The following is a 19,271-nucleotide window of genomic DNA, read 5'->3' as shown; positions in this document are numbered from 1 at the left end:
ACTTGTTGATGATGGCCTTCACAATCTTTGGAAATTCTTTTATAAAGTGAGATCCCATTCTTTGTAAGCTCTTCGGGGACCATGGCTTCAGCAGTCAGATGAAACCAAGAAGATATGAAGAAAATCCTACAGAAACAGCTGATCATAATTTGGGGTTAATCAGAATCATTTCATTGATGACAGCTGTATGATAATTACTTTTGTACGTGGGATTGAATGTGATTGTTTCGTTCTGAACACAGCCACATCCCAAATTATAAAAGGGTGTCCACACTTATGCAACCAGTTTATTGTAACCATCCCCCCCCCCCCCTTTTCCCCCCTAAAATGTTTCTGATTGTTTTTCACTTAATTTCACATTTAGTGTGGAAAAAGTTCTGGCATGATTTATCTTGGTTTCATTTTTTTTTTTTTTTTTTTTACATCACAAGAACCTGCCATTTTAACAGGGATGTATAGACTTTTTATATCCACTGTACATTTAATTCAAAAAACAACAACAAAAAAAATAAAACGCAATATTTCTGGCTCGGAACCTTGAACCTCAGGATTTTTTATTGCAGAATCACTAGTCAGTCTTTTATTCATTTACTTTTACCATCAATCATTTTTAGATAATGTTAAATTTAGTTCAGATATGTGCGTTATCAAAGAGTTCTACTGATACAGTATAACGTCATAGGAGAGTTTACAACTGTGTGACACCTTACTGCAAATTCCTGTGTCATGTGAGTCTTCGGTACAGGAAGTAATAACTGAGGTATTTTCTTAAAGATTGGTTTAAATAAGTAACATCATAGTTATTATTTCCTCTTTATGGGAACTTCAGTATTGACCTACATTCTGTTAAACTCATGAATTTGAGAGGTTTATGTCATGGCCAGCCATGGCCTTTTTTTAATAAAAGGTGTTGATACTTTTGAATGGGGTTGGACCCTGGTAGACCATGGTCCAGACGTGGACCCAGCAATGTATTTCAGTGGAATGAACCGAGCACTGTAGTAGAACTTGAAAAATGGAGAAAAAAACCCCCACCATAGCCACTCCAGTTTTCCAAACATGAACCATCACAGCTTCTGTAGCAAAAACTCAGATTATCTCACCGAGAAAGGAGAGAGTTTTCACAGACTTTCATAGATTTATTTATTTAATTTACTCTGTCTGGTTACTGACGTGACAACATATTAAAAAAAAACACACAAAAAACCCCCCAGAATGTTTAAAGCCAACTGGAGTATGCATTGTTTTAAACGCATACTCCAATTGCCTTTAAACATCCGTAGCACTAGTAATGACAAAGCAAAAAATAACCACTTCAAACTCTCTTTTTTTTTATAACCATAAACTAATCATTAATGTTTAAGCACTGAAAGGTAACTTGGTAAACTGTTTTCACTATTTGAATTTATATTTCACTGCTTCAGTGGACATTTATATAACTGGACCTTTTCAAATTGTTGAATATCTGTACTTTAGATTATAATTTGTAATACTGACAAGCAATAGATCTGGCTGGTTTTTAAATTTCAGGCTACTATTTACATTGTTCTGGCCCAGAAATTGGCTCTGTCTTCAGACGACTCAGATCTGGAAGTCTATGGAGAAAAAAAACAACAAAGAAAATGCCTCCTCAACTTGAAATTCCTACTCAGAAACTCTGAGGTCTCATCAACCCTGAGGTGATGTCAAATCGACATGGTCACTAACACCCCTGCTGGAAAAATGTCCAACTATAGACACTGTCATATAATGTATAATGGTTTTAATGGTTATAATAGGAATTGTATTGGTTTTAAAGGAAATTGTAATGGTTCCTGTGGGTCTCTACTGGTAATTTGTTGCCTTCTATTGGTGGCATGTTATGTCTAGTGGATACCATTAAAGACCAATAATGGTAATGGTTTTAATGGTTGGCTGATTTGATGGATGGCTAATGGTTAGCTAGTTTGTAATGGTAGAATTTCTATGATGGTTTCTATTTTTTTTTTTTCCAGCAGGGACCGTAAACATGAAATAAAAAAAGAAATCACTTCACTCCTTTAAATGAGTTCATAGTAATATTACTTTAGATAAATCATAGTAGTATTTACTTTAGATAAATACACACATTAGCTGGTTGACCCTATAACATTGCCCAGACACTTTGCTGTTTTGAAGTAAAGTAAATAGAACATAAACTCATGATCACTAATGTCAGCTGGCTAGTTTTTTTTTTTTGTTTATTTTGCTAACAAAACACACTTTCTTTTAGGCGCCCATGTTTTTTCCTCATTTTGTAGCTTGAAATGACCAATTACGTAATTCCGAGATCAGACTTCACACTTTGTAATTAAATCAAACGCAGCAATAGTTTCACTCGAGGGGGTGAGGTGGGGGATTCGGGAGGGGAGGGTTGGTCAATATTTTCTTTGCAGGCTCTCTAAGATTCCAGACTGCACCTTCAGTATCTGTACATATCTCATTCACTCCATAGACAACATTCACTGCAAATGAAAGATGTAGACACAAATTTCTTTAACAAGTGAATGTTTGTGATTATGATTATGATTCTTACACACTTTAAGTTATAATTCATATGTATAAGTTATAAATCATAATTCATATGAATTCATGATATGTGTTGGAAATGATTGGCACCCTGTCCAGGGTGTCCCCTGCCTTGTGCCCCATGCTTCCTGGGATAGGCTCCAGGTTCCCCGTGACCCTGTAAGGTTAAATGGTACAGAAAATGGATGGATGGGATGAATATGTATGGAAAATGCTGTGGCATAATTACACTTAAAACACATTCTACTGTTAAGGAAAAGCATGTAAGTTGTTTTCAGAATTAGTAGAATAATTGGTCAGTTTTGATGACTCACCATCTCCTGCTTGTATGTGCTGTTTTGAGTGTGAACTTTGCCCACGTGAATGTGTGTTGGGGGAAAAAGAGGGCAGTATGACACACGCCCCTCCCACTGGAGCCAGTGAGATAAAACAGCCATTTTATCCCACTTCCCAGTTCATCACGGCACATAACTCTCCACACATAAAGCTCCGCTCCTGGACCACTGAACTCACCTGTGAAAAGGTAAGAATTTCAGTCACCTCTACTTTTAGCATATATTTACAGCAAATTGACACATTTAGCTGTAGCTTTTAAATGAAACAGAATCCATAACTGAGCTATTGACTAAATGAACAGAAATTCAAGTGCATTATAATAAAACAGGAAGTGTTATAATTAAATTCATCTTACAGTCATTATTCAAATGAAAGATGAATACAACCTTCCCCATATAGTCAAATAATATCCCAATTTGGTCCCATTACCATCCAATCTACAATCTAAAATCTCCAGTTACTTTTGTAAGCAATGGTTTTACTCTTTTGTCTTCTTTACTTAAATTTATATTTCAATTTAAACACATATGTAGAAGTGTAATAATGAAAGCCTACATCAAAATTAAATTAATCTCTTTCTCCATCTTTCAGTTATGATATTATCTTTTTCAGTTGTAATATATTTCTTCTCTCTCTCTCTCTCTCTCTCTCTCTCTCTCTCTCTCTCTCTCTCTGTCTCTCTCTGTCTCTCTGTCATATCTGCATGATTCAGCAGTTCATTGTTAGTTTATTAGTGTAATTCGGAAGTTCATGTATCGTCTCTCTCTGATGTAAAACAAAAAAGGGGAAATACTTTCCAAACCACGTGCAGGAAATAGTAAACCTGCATTACTCTGTATTATCAAAAGTGATGAAGCTTAGAGTTGGGCACAGTGGTCTGTGAAAAAGCTAACAAGGTCAAACCAAGAACAAGTGAAGCAAGTAAACAATATCTAATTTACACCAGTGTTAATGTAGACTACTCTGGAAACATTGCCACTACTTAAACTAATCAGCTAAAAGAAAATCTTTGTAATGTTTTCTCTTTAGCTATAAGACCAGCTTTATATTTTCCCTTCTTTATGTTCCTGTGTAAATGGATTGTTTTACTGATGGGAAGGTTAACAGCTGTTCAGGTGGCCATGGATTTTTATTTTTTTTTTAAAAAAAGGTTTTTGGGATTTGGTCCTGACAATGATTTTTTGGATGATTTATTATTTTCGTGTGATGTTGATCTACTGTCTAAAATATTAGTATAACATATGTAACATGAGTAAAATATACACAGATATATACAGAGATGCACAAGTGGAATAATATATGAATATATATTTTTTAATGTTTAAAACAAAGAAAGAATATTTTATATATATACACACAATACACAATATATATATACACACACACATTAAAAATGTTTAATGTCAGGATGTCAGGATTTACAGGATAGACAGGATAGACCTCAGAAAAGAATATTGTGGCATTATCACAATTTTGTGATAATATTCTGATGATGTTATATCTAATGAGGATTATATATAGATGTGTTTTAATGGTGAATTTTTCCTTGAAATTTCCTCTCTTGAAATATGTCTCTAGAATAATTTACCTGTTAGGAATGCAAGAAAAGTTTAAAAGTACAAATACATCTTTCAGAAAAGCAGCATTATAATTCAAACATCAAGAAACACAAATGTCTTTTTAATACTGTTGTGTTATACGCTAAGAAGTCCATCCATTGTATTGCATCCATTTAGTCATGTATACAGTGTAATCACATCGAGCTGGCTAGTTTAGATAACATATGCAGCTACTGGCTTTTCAGCCGTGCCTGCCAAATAAAGAGCCGATTCATATATGTTTGTCCTGACAGAAATAGAAAAGCACCAAAGTGCCTCCCAGCACCCTGTGGAGTGGGTACTTTATGTTGCTCTCATCAATTTTGTTTACAATCTGAGAGAACATACAGTATTTTTAGTTGCTTTTGCCAGGAACACACTCTCAAATGCAGTTTAACTCATGTTATGAAATAGTCTCAAAGTCCGACTGGCTTTTATGGTTTTATGGAATTGGTAGGAGACGGTTTCCTTTGGTTACAGCAATAAGAGCATAAGCAGTAGCTCAAAAACCATCTATGTTAGATGATCAGGTTATTTGTCATCAGAAAGCAGTAGAGATCAGAATAGGATTTACATTTACATTACATTTACAATTATTCACTTATCAGACACTTTTATCCAAAGTGACTTACAAATGAGAAAAATACAAGCAAAGGATTTAATTAAAAAAACTAAAAAAAAAAAAACTTTTTAATTGTGTTCATCTCTTTAACTCCAAGGTCCTAACCCACACCTTTATAGAGGAAGTTAAACTGATCTCAGATCAGTATGACAGCTCTGAGCAGTACCTCTAATGGTGTCCTGTAATGTGGTCATGTGCTACTGAGCACATCACAGTTATCAGTACTGGTGATAAGATAAGCGCACACAGTCAGGCTCTTTGTTCCAACAACGTTCACTGACATATACATGATAAAATGAGTATGTTATAAATGAATTTTTAAAAAAAAACTGTTATCATATCGACTGGTGACGATATCAGTGATTCATTATTAGTTTAATAGAAGGGGTGAAGGTTAGAAATAATCAGCTGACACTTGTTTCAAAAAGAAACCTTAGGGTTGTTTTTCCCCCTTCTAGTAATAGATAAAACACAAATGTGAACCATATGCACTTTTCACGGGAGGTTTCCCATTAACAGTATTATCTAAATTACACTGTTGTTGCGCATAGATTCGGTGATGTTCAGAGACAAGAATTTTGACACATTTCAGGAAAAATGTGGGTTTTTGTGGTTCACAGCATTCTATGTAAACTCGAGAGACTGTTGAGCGTGAAAAATTCCAGGAGAGCAGCAGTTTCTGAAACAGCTAAACCAGCCCAACTGGCACCAAGAAACTCACTGAGATCACATTTTTCTCCAATCTGATATTTGATATTAACATTAACTGAAGCTCTTGATGTGTATCTAAACACAGAAGTGCATTTAGCCTTTTATATTAGACACAGGGTTCATATCCATTTTCTTTGCCTTTAAGTGTGGTTGTGTTAACAAAATAAAACTTTCCTCATGTGAAACTATTTGTGCTGCCACCTTGACCAGGACTCCCTGGAAGATCTATAAAATAAAATAAAATAAAAACCTCTCTTTGTACTTCACAATGCTCTTTTTATAGTGTCAACAAAAAAAGGTGTGATTAAAAGGAAGTGCAGTGCTAAAATTATTCTGCACAGCGCTGTGAAACTACGTTACAGACAGGAAATATGCATTTTTTTAGCCTTGGACCTCTTACAGATCACTTTCACAGCCAGAAAGTTTAAAAATTTAAAACCTATACCAAAAAAAGGTAACTTTATTGTAGGTACTCAGAGTTTGTGTGTGTGTGTGTGTGTGTGTGTGTGTGTGTGTGTGTGTGTGTGCGTGTGTGTGTTTCACATTGTTCATTTGTTGTTGTTGTTGTTGTTTTTGTAGGACCAACAAAACAGAAAAAAGTCAAGATGTGCTGCTCGGGGTTCCTGAAAATTATTATGTTCGTCTTCAATGGCGTCATCTTCGTAAGATGTTTTTAATTATTTACAATTTTACAGAATGATCTCAGAACTGTTTGATCTGCCTAGCTGCTTGAGGAAGTTTTATGTATTTCGGAATAAAATGGTATGCGTCCTTATCAAAAAAGGAAAGTCCAAGCACAAAGTCCTTGTCTTATACAAGATACACTCGTGACTTTTAAAGTTTGGTTTATCTTGCTGATGTCGTGAAACAGTATAACCCACCCCGAGCAATTTTCTCATTTGAGGCAGGTATACTATTAGCCCTGGCAGCTCATGCACTGTTTCTTACATCACCCCTAAATATTACGAACGCTAGCTGTGTAACTGTCTTGAAAGCCAGATTTTTAAAAACAAACAAACAACATGCTTGTTTAACGTCTTAGTTTTGGAGTTTCATTTATTAATGAAACCGTTCATGATGTGTAGTAATTCTTATAGACGTGTAGTTTACAGATTGGTGATTTACATTGGTTCTTTAACATGCATTATCAGAAGTACCTTGTTTTGAATTTTGTAGCCTATGTAAAGCACTTTGAGATATTGAACTGAAATGAAAGCTGCTATATTAATAAAGATTAAAATATTATTATCTTATATAGCATCTTGGTCATGATTACACATCGTAAGGAACAATGGAAAAAGGCTGTAAAGTGTGTCTAGTGATTGGAAAATAGCAGCAATAACCGACATTGCATTATAGTCAGTCCACAGTCTTGGCTCATTGACTGTGGATTAAAAGCACAAGGCTATATTTCTCATTGTCTCCTATCTCAGCTGTGTTTAATGATCCTTAATCTCCTTTTAGGACGTGTTACTGATATGAGATCAGTTCCTTTTTTAAAAAAAAAACAAACAAATTAAATGAATATCAGGAGAAACTGAAGTATCAGTGAGGAAAAAAGCACACAGATCAAGCTACCTTATATTTGTGGAATGGTATACCATGTCATGTTTTGCTTAGTTTAACTTTGTGTAGGTGTATTTTATGCGTAAAACAGTCAGCCGACAAAAAGGCATTATATGAGGAAACTGACCTAGTGAATTCATAGTACATTATTTACTTTTACAGTTTAATATTTAACCATTGTAAAACCAGGAGCCACCTTGGTGATTCATATAGTAAAATCGGGGGTTATTTCCTGTTTCATGTTTGCCTTGTCTCAACATTTCCTGGTACCTTAAGCAAATACATTAAAGCATTAGAGGATATAAAGATAATGTAATGTCTAGTTATGCTTATAAATTTGTTCTCTTTCTATCCACAGTTGGCAGGTGCTGCAATCCTGGGTGTAGGGATCTGGGTGACAGTAGACAGCAGCTCCATGCTTGGTGTATTATCTCATATTAAAGATGCGCCCCCCGAGTTGGCTCAGCTGGCTAATGTGGGCTACCTGCTGATCGCTGTGGGGTCCATACTCGCCATCATGGGCTTCCTGGGCTGCTGTGGAGCCATAACTGAGAATAAGTGCATGCTTCTTACAGTGAGTGACGTCTGGTTATTTTTGAAGCCGTAACTGCAACTTAAGGGGAGGAGTTCCACTGCTTTATGGTGGAGCAGTGTTCTCGAAATACTAAATCTCATAAACCCATATATTATTCACAATAGAACATAGAAAACATAGCAAATGTTTAAACTGAGGAAATGTACCATTTTAAGAAACAAATAAGGTCATTTTGAATTGCTCCTTTTTCTCATAATTTCAGTTCTTCATCATCGTGCTTATCATCTTCATTGCTGAAGTGGCCGGGGCCATTGTAGTTCTGGTGTTCAAGCCTTTGGTAAGCACAGTGACTTTAAAACTTCAATAACCGTTTTTTTTTTAAAAAAATTTCTTTCTAGCACAAATAACCTGGAAAATTATGTAAAACATAATAAAAATTGTATAAATAATGTTTAAGCTATAGACATTTCACAAGTGTATTACGTAGCTGAGAAATCCTGTTTGGAAAATTATCTTACGGTCTGGAAAGCTTGTTTGAGTTTGGATAGGCTTAATGTTGTCCATTTTACAACGCCCCATTCACTCTACCCACATCTAAATTTGGTAAGTTCCCAGCGCAGCCAGATAATTCTTCTGTGAGCAAAATATATATATATATATATATATATATATATATATATATATATATATATATATAGTCTATGCTTCAAAAAACTTAACAAAAAATGCAGTAAACCAGAATAAACATTGGAAGCAATTTTACATGATGGAGAAATTGATTACTGGTAAAAGGCATGAAGCCTGATACAGAATTAGTGACACTGTTCTTGGGCAGGTCCATAACACAGTCTGAATTGTCTGAATGGCTCGCTTTATGTAACAAATAAAGTAGATATGGGTTTTTTTTCATTAAGAAGAAAAATGGACAGCAGCTGCACATCGTCATAAATCAGCATGAGCTGAATTTTGAATGTTTATAGCATTATAACTTGACTTTCAATCAGCTGAATGGCCTAGTGCACTTGAAAGTGATGTCAGTCATGGCAGTCCTTACTAAAGCTAATCCTATGCTAACTCATAACATTGTATAACATTGTTAACATTGTATAACATTGTATGTGCTGGTGTGGCTTTTTGTACATGGACAAGAAAGTGGGCAGGCTCAAGGAATAAAAAAATCATTCAAATTGTATTAATTCCCACTGTTTAACCATTAGAGACCCAATCTTGCCATATTTTGACAAACCTTGCCTAACGCTCCTATAAAAAACAAAGAAAATCTGTGATTGCCAATCCCACATACTAAACATAACCATTTGTAATTTGTTGTCTGTTATTATTGGAAAAAGTAAAAAAAAATAAAATAAAAAAACACACAAAAAAACCCCAGAAATTGTTAAATTGGAACTGGTTTCATGGATATCAGATTATGCTCATTCTTTAAAGAGATAAAGTGAGTTTTTCACATTCTACAGTTAACTGAGCGTGCTCTCTGCTGGCTGAAATTCATAAACATTATCCATTCTTAATATCTCTCTCACAGGCAGAGGACATTTTGGTCAAACTGAACGAGAATTTTGTTAAGACCATCCAGACGGAATACGGAAAAAATGATGAATTTACAACTGTCCTGAATAACACTATGCAACAGGTATATATAATATGGATCACTAGTTGGGGTGAAGTAAATTTGAGGTTTATGTATACAACTGAGGCTAATATTCTGTGTCTCTTTAGCTGAAATGCTGTGGATACAACAACTACACTGACTTCGATGAATCTCCTTTTGTATCATCCACCAAGCTTTACCCAACGACTTGCTGCCTTAAAGATAAATCAGCGTGTAATCTGAATACAGCACAAAATGAGGTATAGAACACTCTCTGATGTCAGTAAACAATTACAGCCCAAATCATCAAGAGTTTAATAAACTGATGAGCCAAATGTGTTGATTTAGAACTGAGTAAAAAAATATCAGGTGTGTCAATCACAAAGGCATAAAATTATAATTCTATTAACTTAAAAATCCATCCACATATACATAAAAGACAGGTACACAAAATATGGTTTATATATCTTATATATAATTTACTATACACATTGACATCGATTTTTTTTTTAATAACTTAATAGAATTACATTGACTTTCATGTTTACTCTTCATTGTAAAGGAAAGCAATGCAATATTTGTTTTAACTAAATTTATCTGTATGTCCCAAGCTCATCCACTGTCTTTTTCCCCCTCTTTTTTTACAGAAAGTAAAAGGTTGTTTCAAAGCTCTAGTCAATCTGATAGAAGAAAATGCAGTTTTGATAGGAGGCGTGGCGCTTGGCATCGGTGCTCTAGAGGTATCCAACCTATGACCTCAGATAGTATAATTATAGTATAGAAAGTATAGATTATAATTATTTTACAATGCATTTTTTTTGGGAGCTCAGCATCCCTAAAGTTTAACCTCTAAAACCCACACTTGATTTATTGACCACTAACTGCTTCAAAGAAAACCCCTTCACTTTTAAAACAAGTTGCACAAGTTCCACTTATTTTCCCATTTCACATAGAAGTGGCAGCTGGCGGTTGTTAATATAGGGGAAGCACAGTTATGTTACTGAAGTTCATATTTGTGTGTGTTCTGTTTTATCTGTTGGTCTGGCCTCCTGTTTAAGTCTCAGTTTCTCCTCATATAATTAAGCGCATCAAAACAATTTTCCAAAATCAGGTCGACAAAATTAGTCATGTCTGCCATCTAAGCTGCTAACTAGCTAGCTCAATTTCACTGAAGAAGGAAGTGACATCTTACTAGCTACACCTATAACAATAATAAATAAATAAATAAATAAATAAATGCAGATGATAAAACAACTTTATACTTGTAATTTATTTACAGTATTTCACAATGATAAAATAACAAGCTAGATATTTTTATGTGATATTGCAGCGAGATACTGAATATTTTGATTTGAAATATTAAATTCAAGTCAATAAATATAAATAAATATTGAATTGCACAAAGAGTGATGTATAATATATAGACGTTTTTGAAAAAACTAAACTAAACACAAAACAGAAGTGTGGAGCGCCAATAAGAGGCAATAAGGTTGCGACCTTAAACCTTCTGAAGCTTGTAGCCAGAAAAGTGTACAAAAGATAACAGATAACAACTGAGGCCAAGACTGGTGTATATAAAAAAGTGTAAATCTTTTCTTTGTAAATATCCACTTTGATTCTCACTTCTTTGTCTTTTTTTTTCCAGATTGCTGCGATGGTTGTGTCCATGGTCCTATACAATAACATTGGGAAATAATTACAAAAGCTAAAGTTGCTGCAAGCACTGATGTATGCACTTCTTCTTAGTACGACTGACTTCAGTGCAGGCTGATTGCTGTCTTACAGCTGCCTATCGATACAAATTCTTATGAGTCAACCCTTATGAAAAGTTACCAGCGGTTAAGGTCAGGGTTTGGAGGGGTTCATTAGTTTTAAAAAAACAAAAACAAAAAAACACCTCATTTGAATTTATTATAATTCCTGTGAATATTGCAAGAGATCCGATAACAGGCTTCACCTGAGCTTGCTAATAAGACTAAGGATGAATAAGTGCTAGTTAGAAAACGTTAATAAGAACTTTTTTATTCAATGTATTTGATGCCTATTAGCTTTTATTTATTGTTTTGATGATCTATTAATCAGAGCATTGTCACCCACTCATATTGTTAGTTAGACTCCGGTCTAGTCTAGTTTGAATATTCACTTCCTGTTTACTCAGTCATAAAAACAAAGTACTGTGTACCACTGGTCATGATGCATACGTTAAATGTATACTGTCTTGTAATACTATAAAAAATAAAATAAAAATTATAAATAAATAAAAAAAAGAAGGACAAAAAAGGTCCTGTTCTATTGGCTATATTTTTCTTCTGTTTTAACTGAAGTGCATAACTTTTTCTGCCAATAGAACAAGACTAGAAACACAATAATATCATAATAAAATATATTATATTTTCACTTGCTATCATTTTTTTCACTCTATTATGTATGTATAGTTTTATGTTGTAATGAAATGTACTGAAATGTGTATTTCTGTAAATCTAAATGAAAGATTTTCTCAAATTGTCCTTCGTGCAGTATTATTGTGTCACATGATTATGTTGCCTGTTAGATTTAAAAGTGCAGTTTGTGGTTTTTAGACGACTTTTACATTTATACAAAAAAAACAAAAACAAAACCTGAATTGAAGAAACTTGTCAAACCCGCGGCATGGTAATACTGAAAATTACACAAAACCTTCAAAAGTTTTGAAATGAGTTTACAAACTGCGTTTTTAAAATGGCCAAAGTCTATGTCTAAAAAAAATCTGTCCTATATAGATCACTTGAATGCCAGCACATCTGGAAATCAAATTAGTATAGGTTTCATCTGATCTTATGTACGATAGTTACAGTTACATTTATGAAACTATACAAGACACTGTCACACTTGGGATGTTATTGTTAAAAAAAAAACAAAAAAAAAAAACATGTACAGACAGGCTGCTTTTTGTAATCTGGCTTTCAAATATTTATTGACAAAGTATAAACAGTAAATATCCAGCACACAGCTGTGCAGCTTCCATGTACATGCAGTACATGACAAGCCAGCAGCTGATGGTGTGTCGGGTCTGTGAAGTGATTGTGATGAAAGATCCTGCTCGCTGAATGACACGCAAAGCTGGGAGATAAGATAAGATAAGATAAGATAACATTTATTGATCCCACACTGGGGAAATTCCTCGTTTCAGATAAATCAGATAAATAATGGCGTCCTCAACCCCCATGCCTGGTCGGTAAGCAAACTGTAGGGGGTCTAGCTCTGAGCTCACTAGGGTCCACAGCTGTCGCAGTACAATTCTCTCCATGGACTTCATTAGGTGTGAAGTTAAGGCTACTGGTCTGAAGTGGTTTGGCTCACTCGGATACGCAATTTTGGGTACTGGAACCACACAAGAAGTCTTCCACAGTACTGGAACTTGAGCTAGTTTCAGGCTCAGATTAAAGATGTGCAGGATGACCTCACTGAGCTGATCTGCACAGTCTTTAAGCAGTCTGGAGCTGATTCCATCATTCCTGTCGCTGACAGGTCTGAGGTCTGGTCGGACGGGGGAGGAGATGGAGCCGAATCAAATCTATTAAAAAACAGACTTAATTCATTTGCCCTGTCACGGTCACCGGATACAAGGCCCCTCCCATTGTCTTTGTTCTGACCTGAAATTGGTTTCAGTCCCCTCCAGACCTCCCTCATGTTGCTCTGTTGAAGGTGCTCCTCCAACTTTTTTCTGTAGCTGTCTTTTCCTTTCCTTATCTCCTCATTATTTGTTTTTTACATTTCATGATGACACCTCCCCTGACCGCACGTCACTGATGGATGGTGAACAATATAGGCTTTGATGAAATCCATAACCCCGAGGAGCCACCTTTGCCAATGTAAAGGTATGGAAAGTATTCCATACATTTAATGTGTAGAATTACATAAAAGGAAATGTATACCTGATGTAGCTGTTTACCTGTGTATTTTCCCTTTTAATTGTCATGATGTCATTGGTCTGTGTAATTTCCTCTTCCCTTTCGCATTGTAATTGAATGGGAGAGGTAGGTTTAATTTTGAGTTCTCGATAATCTTGTTTCATCTTTATTTAAATCATCATTTATATACATATATACTCATTTTAATTTGTGTGTATAATGTTATTTTACTTACCTGTGTGATTATGTTTGTTGTTTTACCCTCCTTTGTGAGTAATTTTTTTTTGTATTTTGTTTTAAAATGTGGAAATGAGAGCACATGGTGACCATCGCACATCATGTTTATTTTTTAGAGCACAGTGTAAGGGTGATTCACTCATAGAGGCTGCTTATTTGTGTTATCAGGTATGGTTTTTGTTTTATATTATTTTAATTTGTTACTTGGGTGAATTCTTGCCCCCTTTCGCATTGTAATTGAAGGGGAGAGAGCACAGTGTAAGGGTGATTCACTCAAAGAGGCTGTTTATTTGTCTTATCAGAGAATAAATGAAGAGTCGACCCAGTTGCTGTCCGACAAATTTTTATTTTTTTTTTGGATAAAATAAAACACAATGCAGATTACAACCAGTTACACCTAGGCATCAAGGGTTTGCTGCCACTCCCACAAGGATTTGGTTTCATCAATCGAGAAACCTGCCTTCACAGGGATACTGCCTTGGTCTTAATGTCTTCAAGGAGAAATCCAAGAAAGACAATGCATTGTTGTCAATTGCTATGCATGTATTAAGCAAGTATTGAGCAGGTATCCTGACGTGTAGGCTGCTTTAAACTCAAAAAGTACAAAAACGGAACATTGAAAAGTGTACTGCACACCCTACGTTAGCTCCTACTGTAATCAACATATTTTGCTCACCAGGCTGTTGAAGAGCGTTTGCAATTTCTGTCCATCTCTTTCTCTTACAATGCAAAAGGTCTTGCATAGTATATATAAATAATGTATAAAGCATATAAATATTTGGCCCTTTACTACACAGAGAACTAAAAACAGTTACATTACATTTGTGACCCCACACCCACCAAACCTTCCTTTTTTTACTTCTGTAGAAAAAAATGAGAGAGATGTCTTCAGTTAAAAATCATAAATATAGCATAACTATAACTGTTTGTGTGCATAGACTTTCTAGAGAACATCATTGTATATGGCTTACAGTAGCAGAACCTTAGTTCCGGTTATACTGCTGTTGTGTTTCCCACTGTGAGGAGATTCTGGCTGCCCCCTGGTGACTCTGGGTGTTTTTTCTGACGTAGAAAAAAATGTCAGAGATGTCTTCAGTTAAATATCATAAATATAACTTATACTGCATCAAATTTGAGCATTTTTTCTTTTATTACTTGCATTTAATATTATTAGCATAGCAATCTGTTATTGCAGATCTCAGTACTGGTGTAGTACAATCCACGTGCACTGGACATCATTATTTTACACTTACTCAACACATTTTATTTAGGTTTATTCTGTTGTTCCTCACTAACCTGGCCTCAGAACCAGTGATGTGCAAGGATCTGCTCAAGGGTTGGTCGTCTTTTAGGGTCACGTTGCAGGCACCACTTTATCAGACTGCAGGAAGCTGTGTGTGCAGGAATGTAATTTGTTAAAAATGAAAATTGGTAGCCTTCTAAAATTTCTTGTAATATTTATATTTTCTGTCAGTTAATTTTTTAAATATATTTTCTTTAGTTCATTATTATAAAAATAATTATAATCCTAGCTATTTTGCTATGGAAGTTTTTCGGCTTTGTGTACAGGTTTGAATGTAAAGCAGCTGCATTTTCTCACCTTCAGACAGATCATCAGGGAAGTCCAGGTGGCCATAAACAATCTCATGGTCTCCTGAAAAAGGCTTTGCTTTACATAGCAGTTGGTACAGGAGTATGCCAAGAGCCCAGACGGTGGCAGGTTCCGCCTCGTACTCTGCTTCAGTGATCCATTCAGGTGGGTACAAAGGCCGGGTGCCTGAATGAGACAGAGAAAGAGTATCATCAGTAAGATCAAAAAATGATCCATCAAACCACGGAATTCCCATCAAATCTACTGAGGCGCAGTTACCTGAAAATTCCGTGAAGCGGGTGTCCTTAAGCAGATCACCACAGCCGAAATCAATCAGCTTCACATCAAGCGTCTGAGGGTTCAGGAGAATGTTTGATTCTGTGATGTCTCGATGGATCACACCCCGGTCACGGCAGTGAAGTGCAGCGAAAAGTACTTGCTGCATGATCGTTCGAGCCGTACATTCTGACATGTTCAGATCTTTACAGTAGTCAAGGAGATCAACGCAGGGGTCGGGCCGCTCCAGAACCAGGAGGAAGAATGCGGGCGTCTCAAACCATTCCAGCAGCTCTATCACACATGGACAGTGAGGCGGCTTGCAGACGAGCTCCATTAGTGCCACCTCAAGAGGGAGTCTGCGTGTGTCGCCAGGCTAAAAACAGAGTGGACATGGTTAGTATTAGAATGGACAGAAATGCATGTGAAGTCAAAATCATGCTACTCAAAATGCAGGTGAAATAAATAAGTCACAACAGCCATCCAAGGATGATTTGAAGATTAAAACTGTGATTAACGAGTTCTGTCACTTTCACCCTTCATATGGTTTGGTTTAGAAAGTGATTTTGATCTGGAAAGTCACAAATTTAATGTAAGTTCACTTACAAGGGTGATGTATGGGTCAACTCTAGACCTGTACATGAATTTCAGGGCCACCTGCAACACAGAAATAGATCATTAGCTTCACTGCTCTCATCTAACTTTAGTACCGTTTCCAAGTGTAACTCACTAATGGCGCTAACCAACTTCTGCCTATTTAAACTCGGATATTAAAGTAGGACTTGATTTAATTCCCAGAAATTCATTCAGAAAACATGTCTTTGCTTTTGCCTCAGTAATATGTAATGATCTACAAGTCTTGTATTGTGTTCAGCAGTGCCAGTTAACTGTATATGTGCTGATATTCACCTTTTTTCTATCTGATTTTCGAACACCTGCATACACGAAAGCGAACCCTCCTTCTCCCAGCCGCTTTCCCAGAGTGTAGCGACTGAAAATGTTTGCTGTTGAAAAGAAACACACAAACAGCGTAGCTCATTTTCAGGTCACAGTTATTATGAGCCCAGAATGTTATATAAAATGTTTCTGACACGCACCTCTCTTTTTCGTCTTCACATTGTTCTCTTCTGTCTCTGTTCTCCTCATCTTTTCCGCCCTTTTCTGCTCCTTAGGCTGGGGCTTGGGTCCTTCAGGAGGAGCATCCATCCTTTTCCTCTTCAAAGGATTCACCTTGCTTACTCTTCTATTGATAGAGCAGGAGGCCTCTACATAGGTCGCTGTCCTTTCAGTCTTCACATCCTTCTCTTTTGTCTCTCTTCTCCTATTTTTAACCGGCTTCTCCTTGGGCTGAAGCTCAGGTTGTTCAGGAGCAAAATCCATCTTTTTCCTCTTCAAAGGATTCACCTTGCTTACTCTTCTATTGACAGGGCAGGGTGCCTCTACACAGGTCTCTGTCTTTTCAGTCTTCACATCCTTCTCTTCTGTCATTCTTCTCCTCTTTTTAACCGGCTTCTCCTTGGGCTGGAGTTCAGGTTGTTCAGGAGCAAGATCCATCCTTTTCCTCTTCAAAGGATTCACCTTGCTTACTCTTCTATTGACAGGGCAGGGTGCCTCTACACAGGTCTCTGTCTTTTCAGTCTTCACATCCTTCTCTTCTGTCATTCTTCTCCTCGTTTTAACCGGCTTCTCCTTGGGCTGGAGTTCAGGTTGTTCAGGAGCAAGATCCATCCTTTTCCTCTTCAAAGGATTCACCTTGCTTACTCTTCTATTAACAGAGCAGGGTGCCTCTACACAGGTCTCTGTCTTTTCAGTCTTCACATCCTTCTCTTCTGTCATTCTTCTCCTCTTTTTAACCGGCTTCTCCTTGGACTGGAGCTCTGGTTGTTCTGGAGCAAGATCCATCCTCTTCAGAGGATTCTGCTGGCTTTCCATTCTAGCAAAGTGTGGGCCTGTTTAAGAAAATATTTTAGAAATTACTAGGGCTGGCTATGACAATATATAGTAATTTTGGAACTGGTATACTTTTGTTTATATGATTAAGATCACCTAAAATAAAAAAGGAGTAAGGAGTGAGAAATTAGCCTCCATTTATATTCACTTATTTATTCATAAATTCAAGATGTATATCATGGCTTAAGTGATATTTCTAATGATATTTAATGATATATCTTCCTTGAGCTATTATAGAAACTATGTTTATTTACTTATTGCACTCTCAGAAGGTGATGAGGACATGTCCCCAGTCTGAACATTTACATGAATAATTAAAGGGTTTTTTGTTCACACAACAATAAATTCTGTAAAAATTTAGTTAACTCACCGGATACTAAACAATTGCTACCCATCACTTCCAGTTTTAGCAGAAATCAGCGTTGTGAAATACGTTTGTAAAAGAAGTATCGTTCACAGCGTGCGTTCTTCTGTCTGTAACTGATTAGAATGAGTTGACTAGCAACCACGGAATGTCTCTGTGACATCATGATGTTCTATTCCATAAACATTCTTTTCTGTTGCAGAAGAACCGTCCTTAGGTTCCCAAACAGTGTCTCACTGCATCTCACTGCATGGTGTTTTAACCATTTTTTCAAGTTTCAGGGTTTGTCACAAGTACAAAGTGCAGTGAAATGAGATGCAGTTACTCCAAAGACTGTGAATATCAAGAATAATAAATACTCTATACAGACAATATAACAACAATCATATGAAGATTTAGCCTCAGACCTTAGCAGTGTGTGTGTGTGTGTATGTGTGTGTGTGTGTGTGTGTATGTGTGTGTGTGTGTGTGTGTGTGTGACTTTTTAAAAGAAAAAAGGCAATAATTTTTGCATTATAGATTATATCACCAGCCAAAATCTATCAATAACTATGATTAAATGCAAGTTTTAAACTAAAAACAAACAGGCTTACAAATTATACATCCATAACAAATTCACATTAACTAAGATATATGATTCTTGTTCTCCTCAAACAGATTTTACATGTGCCAATTTCCTGCATGTTGTTACAAAGTGTATTTACTGTGATCTTACATAACGTTACATATTAAATAAGTTCATTTACTGTGAGGTAAACACCACAATATTATATAATAAAAGAATAATAAAACACAGAGGAGGTAATATTGATACGCCATTCTGTACTATGTGTTGCAGGTGTCTCTGTCTCTCTACTCGTGTTGCAGGTTCTGCACGTGGTCAGTGTTTTTCTTGCTCTGATGCAGATGATCAATGTAATCAGGTGTGTTACAACAAAGAAAGCAACAAAAATCCTCTGTCTGGGAATCACTACATCAGAAATAAAAAAATTTATAGGACTTTTTTCCTCTTATTTTAATGTGTTAAATTGTTCTTCTTTTGAATTTCAAATGCTGAGCGTTTATTGTATACAATCTTTATATAAATATGAACTTTACTGAGGTCAATTCTTGTTCCTCATCTGGCTCAAAATACTAGTTTTGATGCCAACGTAACCTCACAATCATTTTAACCCTTATGTTCTGTTTGAACATGTGCATTGATATTTTATCCTGATATTCCATGAATTTTCCTAATTTCATAAGATCTTTTCAGTAATGTATTTTTTTTTACTTAATGATAATGTTTCTGATGTCTGCTGTGACATGACTACAGACATGATAATAAATGTTATTGAGAGCAAAGTATTTTCACATGCTTTGAATCTGTTTGGTACCCAAGGTGCAATTTCTAAATACAAATCTCTCTCTCTCTCTCTCTCTCTCTCACACACACACAC

At 35.9% G+C, this 19,271-nt stretch overlaps 2 protein-coding genes across 3 annotated transcripts; one reads left to right on the top strand and one right to left on the bottom strand.

Moving 5' to 3' along the window:
• Window positions 1–2,986: 2,986 nt before the first annotated feature.
• Window positions 2,987–12,031, top strand: tspan34a (tetraspanin 34a). Its single transcript, XM_053615345.1, has 8 exons — window positions 2,987–3,070; window positions 6,394–6,476; window positions 7,739–7,954; window positions 8,178–8,252; window positions 9,459–9,566; window positions 9,653–9,784; window positions 10,172–10,264; window positions 11,170–12,031. The coding sequence occupies exons 2-8, from the start codon at window positions 6,420–6,422 to the stop codon at window positions 11,218–11,220; spliced, it is 732 nt and encodes a 243-aa protein (XP_053471320.1). The 5' UTR covers window positions 2,987–3,070; window positions 6,394–6,419; the 3' UTR covers window positions 11,221–12,031.
• A 1,946-nt stretch (window positions 12,032–13,977) lies between these two features.
• On the bottom strand, window positions 13,978–17,978 carry LOC128601910 (aurora kinase A-like). Of its 2 annotated transcripts, XR_008384764.1 has the most exons (9): window positions 17,839–17,978; window positions 16,616–17,467; window positions 16,428–16,522; window positions 16,125–16,175; window positions 15,522–15,894; window positions 15,252–15,428; window positions 14,948–15,042; window positions 14,623–14,713; window positions 13,978–14,512 (listed from the first exon to the last, which is right to left on the bottom strand). XR_008384764.1 is itself a non-coding variant. In XM_053615344.1 (8 exons), exons 1-7 carry the CDS (start codon window positions 17,861–17,863, stop codon window positions 14,954–14,956), a joined length of 1,662 nt encoding a protein of 553 aa, XP_053471319.1. In that variant the 5' UTR covers window positions 17,864–17,978; the 3' UTR covers window positions 13,978–14,713; window positions 14,948–14,953. The 2 variants fall into 2 exon arrangements, 1 of the variants encoding a protein (XP_053471319.1); XM_053615344.1 differs by having other exon boundaries at window positions 13,978–14,713.
• Window positions 17,979–19,271: the final 1,293 nt, after the last annotated feature.

Source organism: Ictalurus furcatus, chromosome 26 (genome assembly GCF_023375685.1).
Source record: "Ictalurus furcatus strain D&B chromosome 26, Billie_1.0, whole genome shotgun sequence".
NCBI classification, from domain to species: Eukaryota; Metazoa; Chordata; class Actinopteri; order Siluriformes; family Ictaluridae; genus Ictalurus; species Ictalurus furcatus.
This window is presented reverse-complemented; position numbering and strand designations above follow the sequence as displayed.

What these genes read in the sequence shown, in the direction of transcription:
- tspan34a (XM_053615345.1), top strand. Translation starts at nt 6,420, where the DNA reads ATGTGCTGCTCGGGGTTCCTGAAAATTATTATGTTCGTCTTCAATGGC. An exon ending in ATAAGTGCATGCTTCTTACA is followed by an intron (nt 7,955 to 8,177) that starts GTGAGTGACGTC and finishes TCATAATTTCAG; the next exon opens with TTCTTCATCATCGTGCTTAT. An exon ending in TGAATACAGCACAAAATGAG is followed by an intron (nt 9,785 to 10,171) that starts GTATAGAACACT and finishes CTTTTTTTACAG; the next exon opens with AAAGTAAAAGGTTGTTTCAA.
- LOC128601910 (XM_053615344.1), bottom strand. Translation starts at nt 17,863, where the DNA reads ATGGGTAGCAATTGTTTAGTATCCG. An exon ending in CCGCTTCACGGAATTTTCAG is followed by an intron (nt 15,429 to 15,521) that starts GTAACTGCGCCT and finishes TGTCTCATTCAG; the next exon opens with GCACCCGGCCTTTGTACCCA. An exon ending in CCCTGATGATCTGTCTGAAG is followed by an intron (nt 15,043 to 15,251) that starts GTGAGAAAATGC and finishes CTGCACACACAG; the next exon opens with CTTCCTGCAGTCTGATAAAG.